The 10591-nt window shown below is 44.7% G+C and overlaps 1 protein-coding gene across 1 annotated transcript in view; it reads right to left on the bottom strand.

The window, feature by feature from the left end:
• Positions 1–10591, bottom strand: part of LOC311140312 (CUGBP Elav-like family member 2) — a 102632-nt gene that overhangs the window by 34144 nt on the left and 57897 nt on the right. The window contains exon 3 of the mRNA XM_084175318.1: positions 6990–7072. Coding sequence (XP_084031444.1) covers positions 6990–7072 — 83 coding nt within the window. The remainder of the gene's footprint in view (positions 1–6989; positions 7073–10591) is intronic.

Genomic DNA, 10591 nt, shown 5'->3' with positions numbered 1-10591 from the left:
TCCTCCACTCACCATGACACCCCAAGCCTCCCCTCCTGACTTGTTTCCCCCTTTCTCAGTAACCAAACATCTAAACCTGTGCCATGTGTCATTGTGAATGTGGCCTACACTGGTGACATTTCCCTCTGGTATGGTAGTTGGTAATTAGATTATTTACTGTGACCCTATTCCACTTGGAAACATCTCTTCTTTCCCCTCTTCCTGATTTCCAGTTGGCCAGTCGGGGCATGCCATGAAGTGCCCGTTCTGTGCCAGCTCCTGTGGCGGTGAGGTCGAGGTGTCTATCCGTCAGACTAGCTGATGACATGGAGGTAGCATTCCCTCTCCAACAGGGTATTATCCCCTTATCACTACCATACTGTTTCTTACCCAACCAACGCTATGCAACACTACTCTCTGGCCAGCGTTCAGGTGTGCTGTGTTCTACTACAGTTGCCCTCTAAACATTTCCTTCCAGGACACAACGTGCCAGAAACCTAATAACCCTCAGCATTTAATGGTCACCCTCTCACCTACAGCATGTACCCCTTCCTCGAACTCCTCTAACCCCCCGGCCCGCGAGGAATGCCCTTGGGCTTTAAAGGTCAGATTTCAACTTGTCAGGCTGCTACAAAGTGTGTGTCTACAGTAAGTGTGTGAGTGTCTGTGTGTAGATGGAGTGTCTTCGCTGCTCTGGCACCCCAATGGTGGAACAAGCTCCCTCACGACGCCAGGACAGCGGAGTCACTCACCACCTTCCGGAGACATTTGAAACCCCACCTCTTTAAGGAATACCTGGGATAGGATAAAGTAATCCTTCTACCCCCCCCCCAAAAAAAATTTGTAAAGTGGTTATCCCACTGGCTATAGGGTGAATGCACCAATTTGTGAGTCGCTCTGGATAAGAGCGTCTGCTAAATGACGTAAATGTGCCCTTGAGCAAGGCACTTAACCCTAATTGCTCCTGTAAGTCGCTCTGGATAAGAGCGTCTGCTAAATGACTAAAATGTAAATGTAAAATGTAGACAAACCCCCACTGAGTACCGAATGCTGCCAGTAGCAGTGTAGCCTTTGCCAGCAGTCAGCGCCTCAATAACACTGTCACCTGACTAGTGTGTGAGCCAATAGAAGAGCTCTCAGCTATTGTACTGAACACCCTGGTATCACACACACCAAGTTTACTCAGCAACACACGCAAGCACACACACACACTTTCAGGGTCACACATTTTCACATACTTAACTATACAGATCACATTCCAGCAACACTACACATTCTAGCCACTCTTCCATCTAGTATCTACCTATCCCTTTCTCTCCCTCTCTCTTTTTCTGTCCCTCTTTCCCTCAACCTACTTATCCCTCTCTCCTCTGTGGGGTTGAGGTAGTGATGGTGACACAGACAGACAGATGGTCCTCACAGTGGGGAGTCAATAACTGTGGTCAATACACACACACACACACACACACACACACACACGTAGACTCTTTGGACATGATTTTTACAGACAAACATACATTCTGTGCCCATCTGCATTCTGGCCATTTACATTCCCTACACACCCACAACAGCATTAATACAACTAGACATCTATAATTCACCCTAACACACAATTATCTCAAAGTCTGCCTTCTATGTTCCCTGTCGTCTTCACTACCTCTCTCACAGTTACCCCACATTAGCCCCACTTATTTCCCTTAGTAAACAATTAACCCCAAGCCTGGGCGCTGAGTGACTGGGGGATTGTAGCATTAGCTATCTGGCGTAGCTCGCTAAGGTCCTAGTGCTAAGTACTCACAGTATTTAACATAGTTAGCCTTCTCTTCCTCTCAAACTAGCATGCTGAGGAGAGGAAGTTAATTTGAAACAAGCGATTTAATATATTTTTTTTGTTAAATAAGTGTACACACACTGAGACGGGTGGGAGGCGGGTGTAGTGTCGATGGGGATTACTTTCTCCAGCCCCTGTTTGCCATAGCATTTGGGTTTCACTCCGGTAATTACAGCCCTTAATTAAATTGATTTCTATAATGAGCGTCTGTAATGACACAACGCTGTGGGATTGGCTTGGTGTGTGTATAAGTGTGTGTGTGTGAGTGTGTGACATTAGCAATGAGGAATGGGTAACTTTCTGTATACTTAGTCTAGTGGTTAGTATAATGTGTGTATTGAGCGGGATTAAAAGATGAGACACACACACACACACACACACACACACACACACTTTGCTCTTCCTTCTTCAGAATAGTCAGCTGTGTGTTAGAGCTTGAAGCACTCTAAAATGTCAGCTAAACTAAGCGGTGCCAATGTGAGGTATAACCTTTCAGTTCATAGCACTGTTACTGCCAGTCTCTGGGGGTTTGTATTAGTGACTGATGGTACAGACCTACTACATCACATGTTTAATATCCTATAGCACGGTTCAGCTGTTTCAAACCAAAGTGCTGCATAAACATTTCAGAGGTTATTCACTGTTCATGGCAATCAGGCTTCATTATGAAATATCTTCTGGTGCCACATGCAGCAGCAAGAACTGTCATAGTTTTACACAAAATAACTCCAGGGTTGCGTCCGAAATGGCACCCTATTCCCTATAGTTCCTGGTCAAAAGTAGTGCACTATATAGGGGATAGGGTGTCAATTAGGACGCACTCTAGCTATCAGTCCAGTTAGGCATACCTCATCCCTTTTTCCAGAGAGGGTGCCAGACTCCTCTCTCTGCTGTTCCATAAGTGGCGTGCTGAAAGCCCTTGGTGATAGGGCAGTGATATGTGAAACATGTTAACACCTGAACAAACAACACAGACAGGGCCCAATGTGATGGGAGAGTTGCCATTCCTACTTTAACTACAACACGCATTGACACCAACTCTAACCTTTATGATTACCTCCAGCCCAATCCTCCCAACCCTCACAGTCCTGAATTCTTCCTGATTAGTATAATAATAATATAATATGCCATTTAGCAGACGCTTTTATCCAAAGCGACTTACAGTCCTGCGTGCATACATTTTTGTGTATGGGTGGTCCCGGGGATCGAACCCACTACCTTGGCGTTACAAGCGCCGTGCTCTACCAGCTGAGCTACAGAGGACCACTAGTATTGTGACTACTGGTGTGTGTGTGTGGGTGGGTTCATTTCTTTGGCCTTTCGATTTGATGGGCCATTCCTTGCAGGAAGAGTCTGTACTCATGTGACATTGAAGTATAATAATTACCTCACCATCTGAAAGGCTGAAATGGTTGGGACCTGAGTGTGTGTGTGTCAAAGTGTGTGCGTGTCAAAGTGTGTGCATATCAAAGTGTGTGTGTGGTCTCTGAAGTGCAGCTTTTTAATGAGCCCCACTCTCCTTATCAAACTTGGCGCTCGGCAGCACTCTGATCAGCCTGCATCAAGGACACAGGGCTCGACTGATCGCGTCTGAACTCACCCCTCCTCCCCTCCTCCTCCTCCTCACCTCACCCCCCACACAGTGAGAATGAAATTCTTGAAAGAAAAACTATGAATCAAAGGCGTTTTCATCCAGCGGATTTCTCACCCAGAGAGAGAGGGAGAGATGGCAAAATGGACCGAGAGAGAGAGCTGCTGGAGGACACTAGAGAGGACGTGTCCTAGATTAGCTCTCACACGTCCTTCTCTCTCCCTCCTCCCTCCCTCTCTTCCCCCCCAGCCACACAGACTGTGTGTGTGTGTGTGTGTGTGTGTGTGTGTATGTGTGTGTGTGTGACAGGCAGTCTGTGCAGTGCCGTGCTGTGAGCGCTGGCGTGAGGAGACACCAGCCATTTAGACATCTGTCAGCCGCTGATGAAAGAGTTCAATTTAGTGGAAAATCTCAGACAACCTTGTATGGCGGACAGGCCGACAGGCTTTAACTCACATTTGTATTTGTGTTTGTGTCAGACCTGGGTTCAAATACTATTTCAGGTATTTCAATTCAAATACTCAAATACACTCCCATGCATTAAACCCAGGTATTTGAAAATAGTAATTAAAATAAGTATTTGAAAACATTTTCAAATACAAATTTGGTCGACTCCTAAAAGTGCAGTATGTGTTTTGGCCTGTATATTTTAAAATACTCAAATACACAGAAAAAAAACTTTTTTTAAATAACAAATACACATGTATTTGAACCCAGGTCTGGTGTGTGTGTGTGTGTGTGTGTGTGTGTGTGTGTGTGTGTATGTGTGAAGAGGGGAGTAATTGTGTTTATGTTTGTGGTTGTATAGAGCATAACTGCTTTTGTGTGTATGTAATGAGTCACTGTGTAGTGAGTGACTACTTATGTGTGTGGGAGAGTGTGTTTGTGGCTGTGCGTGTAGTGTTTGTGTGTGCGGATGTGCTTATGTGTGTGCAGTGTGACTACTGGTATGTGTGGAGGTCCAGACTCCTGATGATGGCTGTGCAGCAGGGGAGGGTATTATGTTCTTAAATATCTGCAGCAGGAGCTGGGAACATGTTTTCAGTAGATAGATGTTTTGGGGCTAGTTTAAAGCACAGCTCAGTGGTGACATTAGAGCCTCTGAGAGAAGCGGGCCTCCCTAGCTACGTGCCCCGACCAGCCACCTCCACCCCCGTTCCTCCAATCCCCCACCCACAGTCCCCAGAGCTTCATTAGCTGTTCATTAGAAAGAAAAACTCTTACTTTAAGTTTTTGTTGTTCCTCCAAAACAGAGTCCCCCCTTCCTTTCACCCATCTAACGCTACTTGGCAGATTTGGGGAGGGGAGGAGGTACAGTATTTGCGTGTGTGTGTCTGTGTGTGTGTGGGAATCGCATAGGCATACATCTAGTCCCTGTTCTGACCTGTGCAGGTTTAAGCAAGATCTCCATTGATACATCATAGTACAAGCACAGCACACATGCACAGAAACACACACACACACACACACACAGGTCTCCACGCAGCACTTGCAGTCTGCTGCCAAAGCTGGAGGCTTAGAGAGAGAGAAGGGAGGGAGGGAGAGAGAGATGGAAAGGCAGGGAGTTGGCAGAGGAGAGAGGCTGCTTTTCTAAAGTGTGTCACTCCAATACGTGGCTGGCAGGAGCCTGTGCTCTCAGTCTTTGTTTTTCTGAACACTGTGTTGGAGATGGGGGGAGTATAGGAGGACTATACAGGGCTATACAGAACATCCACGTTTATACTCACTACCACATTCTCTCCAGACTATTCACACTCAACGCCCTACTCAAACATGGCAGCCATTCAACTGTTCCTGTGTGTGCCCTGAATCAATATGGCCGCCGTTCAGCTCTGCCAACTGCTCTCGTCCAATATGGCCGCCATCCAACTGCTGTGATTGTGATTGGATCTCACCCTGTCAGGGTCTACAGTTTAGAACGCAAGAATGAAAGCGGGAGAGACAGAGAGCCAACATGAACATTGTTCTGCTGCCTTTTACAAGAGAGGGAGAGACAGAGAGCTAACAAGCAGGTATTGTTTTTTAGCTGGACTCGTTTATTACCTTGCCCTAAAGCGAACTATGCTCTCCCTCTTTCCCTTCCTCATCACTCCAACCTCTCCTTAGCTCACATCTCTGTCCATTGCTTCTGTCCATTGCTCTGTCTGTCCACCTCTCTACCTCCACTCAACGTTAAAGCATTTATGGACTCTCTCTCTCTCCCACTACATCCCTCCAGCTCTCCCTCTCTCCCAGAGGAAGGTCAGTCAGTACTTTATTAAAGTCCATCAAATGTAAAACATGCCTGCAGTGCTGCATTGCCGTTGAGCTCTCAGAGGAGGCAGTTTTAAATGAGATAATCATGACCTCCCAAAACCGCTCAAATTGATTTGATTATGGTGCTATTGATTCAGCCCTGTGTGTGTGTTAGTTTTAGAGTGTTACCGGCCTGTGGAAAGGAGGGACAGAAGGGGGAGGAGTTGGCAGAGGGACAGAGGAAATGAGGGAGGGCGGCAATTTCAAGTTCACCTAATCCTAAAATGTTTAGAGCATGTGACGTATCATATCCACGCTCCACCCTCATATCCACCCTCTCTAACCCAATAGGTCCATCCACTAACCAACAGAGGAAATACAGTGCACAGACCATCTGAAATTAGCCCACCCAACTACCTCATCCCCATATTGTTATTTATTTTGCTCATTTGCACCCAAGTATCTCTATTTGCACATCATCTCTTGCACATCTATCATTCCAGTGTTAATACTAATTGTAATTATTTTGCACTATGGTCTATTTATTGCCTTACCTCCATAACTTGCTACATTTGCACACAATGTATATATATTTTCTGTTGTATTTTTTGACTTTATGTTTTGTTTACCCCATATGTAACTCTGTGTTGTTGTTTTTATCGCACTGCTTTGCTTTATCTTGGCCAGGTCGCAGTTGTAAATGAGAACTTGTTCTCAACTGGCTTACCTGGTTAAATAAAGGTGAAAAAAATAAATAAATAAAAAATACTTCCCTTCCCTCTAATCAATAGGCTTCCAGAGCCTCAGAACAGCCAAGGCTGCAGCCTGCCAACACACCAAGCAGGATTAACCATGGTCCAGGGGCCTGTTAAACCCAGAGGAGCAGCTAGAGACTTCCAGAACCTGGGAGGGGAGCGGAGCCAAAATCCTAGTGCTCTTCTATCACTCCACTGGGTTTACTATATACACAGGGCTAGAGGAACGCAGCAGGAGTCTGGTAGAGGAAAGGCCCCTACAGCACAGACACACACACACTCTCTCTCTCAAATGCATACACACTGAAATATATTCACACACAGAATATATAATGCAGTCAGACACAAATGACACAAATAAGCATCTAAATGCAGTTAGTGACACAGTAAAGGCCTACACACACACACACACACACACACACACACACACACACACACACACACACACACACACACACACACACACACACACATACAGACAGCCACAGTGTGTGACGTGACAGTAGTGGGAGATGTCCCCTGGTAATCACTGTCACTGCGTGAAAGCAGGACAGCGTGGGTCGAGGAGAAACAGGGAGAAACGAGAACACACACTCACCCCTGTTAAGGTCTTTATGTTATGCAGTGCGTTCTGGGCTTCAAGGGCGGCTTTCCGTGTGTAAAACGTGACAAAACAGCACCCTGGGAGAAGAGAGGGGGAGAGAGAGAAAGAGAGACAGAGAGATGAACATGTTAAGCAACAAAAAAGTAATTAATTAATTCATAGTTTTACATCATCTGTCAAAAGTAGGCTCATTTAAATGAAGAAAACATTCACGATTTTAAAACCATTCACTATTAATGACTTGAGTAACAGTACTCCAGAATGACAGAGATGTATCAAAGATAGAGAAGGGGAGAGAGATGGAGAAAGAGGAGCCAGAGAGAGAGAGAGAGAGAGAGAGAGAGAGAGAGAGAGAGAGAAAGGAGAGAGAGAGCGAAAGAGAACGAGAGAGAGAGAAAGGAGAGAGAGAGAGAGTGAAAGAAAGGAGAGAGAGAGAGAGAGAGAGAGAGAGAGAGAGAGAGAGAGAGAGAGAGAGAGAGAGAGAGAGAGAGAGAGAGAGAGAGAAGGAAAGGTCTAGTCATTATAGATGAAATAGTAATCTCCAGTGTAGGTAGCAGCCAGTCCAGCTGTAGACCACTACGCCACAGTCAGCAGTATGAGGAGCAGAGGATCCGCAGAGTCAGCTAGAATCACTGCTTTTCACACATTTACAGTTTTCAATTCTTCATTTTCTGAGATGTGTGTGAATGACTAGTCCTACTGTCCATCCATCTCACTTCCCTTATGTTGCACAGGTACAATGTATTATTAACCCTACACCATCTGAGAGGAATTGGTAGTATGCATTGGAGCTTGCTTTGCAGAGGGGTTGATGATTGCATTCCATTGGAAAGGTGGCTTTAAAATGACCAGTGTTTTCATATGGTGCTCTCTGTGTTTGGGATGGCTAAGGTCTTGGCCTAGCATGAAGGGAGCGCACTGTAGGGCTTGTGTAGAGTAGGGCTTGTGCATGGGAAGGGTTAGCCTAACATTAGCTGTGTGTTGTGATGCCCATGGTGCAGGGCCTGTGTATGGACAGGTTTGAGCTTAGCCTCATATTAGTACTGTTGTCATTCCCATAGCGTAGAGTCTGCATGGGAGGGTTAGCCCAGAGTCTGGCAATATATGTGTATTGTGGTTCCCAAAGCACAGGGCATATTTAGCGCTTATTGTGTTATCCTGTGTATGGGGGGGGGGGGGGGGGGGGGGGGGGGTTAGTGTGTTAGCGGTGTGTATTGTGATTCCCTAGTATTAGTGTTGTATTAGTGTTGCTTAGCCTAGCATAGGCCTATTGTGATTCCCATAGCATGAGATGGTAAGCATAGCAGTAGTGGTGTGTATTGTGATTCCCATAGCGTAGGGCCTGAGGGTTAGTGATGCGGCATGTGGTGGGCTGTCCCTGTTGGTGTGCTGTCAGTAAGAGAATCAAAGAGCAGAGCATAGCTCTCACACACTAATGTTGCGTTTAGACAAGCAGACCAATTCTGATCTTTTTCCACTAATTGGTCTTTTGACCAATCACATCAGATCTTTTTCACATCAGATCTTTTTCAGAGCATATGTGATTCATCAAAAGACCAATTAGTGAAAAAAATATCAGAATTGGGCTCATGCAAAACCCTCATGCACAAAACTAGCAGTAATGTACTCAATGCTGTGTTCGAGACCACCTAAAGCGAGACTGACCGGAGGGGGGGGAGACTGAGTGAGGGACAAGGGGTCCGAGACCGAGTCAAGACCGAGACCAGAAAAATGTGAGTCCAATTTAAGACCATGATTGTAATTTTGTCAAATCACCACTATAATAACAATTCAAACACCACCATAATAATAATTCAAAATGCCCAATATTTCTGTCATCATATTTCAGAACAATATAGATTCTTTAGACATTCAAAATAGTGAAAAAATGCATGCTGAGGGAAAATAGAGCCACTACAAATTATTACTAACCCAAACACAGTGGGGAACAATGGGCCTTCAAAGAAGGGCTAAGGATTTATAAAATAATGATTATTATCATAATGATGTTCTGATTTAATCTCGTCAGTTTTTGTTGATAAGGAAAGGGTTAACACTGAAGAGAAAAAACTATCCAATCAGGATTTTTTTTGCTGTCTCTGGGGAGATAAATCTAGCTAGCTAAGTCAGCCATTGGCTAGGCCATCCGAAGCTAGATAAAGGCATATGCCATTCAACTGTATTAGGGCAACATTTTGGACTGAATCAACCAATCACATTTTGACTTAATGGCTGGGACCATTTTTACAGAAACATGGAAACTTCTGCCTTCTTGAAGGCCAACAGGTCACTGCGCAATAGCGAGCAGTAGTTTTCCCATGGTCTAGCTAGCTAGCTTTTGTTGTTGACTAGTTTGCAGCAGCTGCAGCAGGTGTTATCAAAGAGAATGTTGTTGCTAATTTGTTAGCTTCTCTCTTTTCAAGAATAACTTTCAACATGAAGTTAAGTTTCAAATGATCATCATCTGGTGAGTGAAACTGTGTTTTTTATTGCAGCGTGCTTGCTGTTGTTAGCCATCTCTTTGAAAATAATTTATGTATGTGAAACATTGTTGCATTTAAAGTGGAACTGACAGCATTTAAGCAATACGACATCTTATTAAAATCAGTTCATATACACCCCCAGGAAGAATATGACACATTTTTTGTTGTTGTTGAAATTCTGACAAGTGACCACTTAGATATGGTAAAATGATTACAGTCCTATTGATCAAACAACCATGAAAAGGTAGGCTCTCTCGCCCGCAGTTATGCACATCAACAACAACAAGATCAACAACTAATGCTAGCCAGAGCAAGATGAGCTAAAATCTAACGAAGGAACATTAGATAAAACCTCTCAAAAATGTTCAGCTAGTTGGCCGTCAAAATTGCACTGATAAACGATGGGGAATTGTAGCCTCCTCGTCCTTCTGCAGCTTGCCTGCCAATGCATGCTTGTCCCAACCAAGCACCCAAACTAACTGGCTAAAGTTGGCTAGCTTGCTACTTCCAGACACAAATGAGAGAACAACTCACTCTGACCATGTTACTCACCGCATCAGAGCTGGTTAGGCTGTTTACATGTTATCTAGAGCGTTCTTGACTAGCTATTACTTTTTTTCTATGTTTACTTACACCGGTCATATTCAGGAGGTGTTGCACGTTCGTAAATTCATCAGTTGTTCTGCGCTCTGGCACACTCAGACGAGAGTGCTCTGAAATCGGAGTAGATAGCCAGAGTGAATTTGCGAATGCAAGAGATATGCTAACTGGATAACAGTCGTTCAAGTTCTTGCTAGCTAACCAAATGACACCTGCATCTCTAGCTGTGTGTAGCCACCAAAAAACGATATGAGAGGAAAAAAGTCAGCCGCTCACCCACTCCTCTAATGGCATGACATGACATCCTCCTAGCAGCTAGCTAGCTATCTATCCAGCTAACGTTAGGCTCCGTGTTGTTAGCTTGCTACATAAATAGATACGCCAGCCTATTAGCCACATTATGACTCACTTGTGATCATTGCCCTTGCTAGTTTGATTGTATTGACATTCCCAGCCTTAGTTACATTCTTCCGTTTTTGGCCAGAATATTGAGTCATTGAAACTGAAACAGTG

Source organism: Coregonus lavaretus (genome assembly GCF_964263955.1).
Source record: "Coregonus lavaretus genome assembly, chromosome: 13".
Classification (NCBI taxonomy): Eukaryota; Metazoa; Chordata; class Actinopteri; order Salmoniformes; family Salmonidae; genus Coregonus; species Coregonus lavaretus.
Note: the sequence above shows the minus strand (reverse complement) of the source record. Positions and strands in the feature narration are given on the sequence as shown.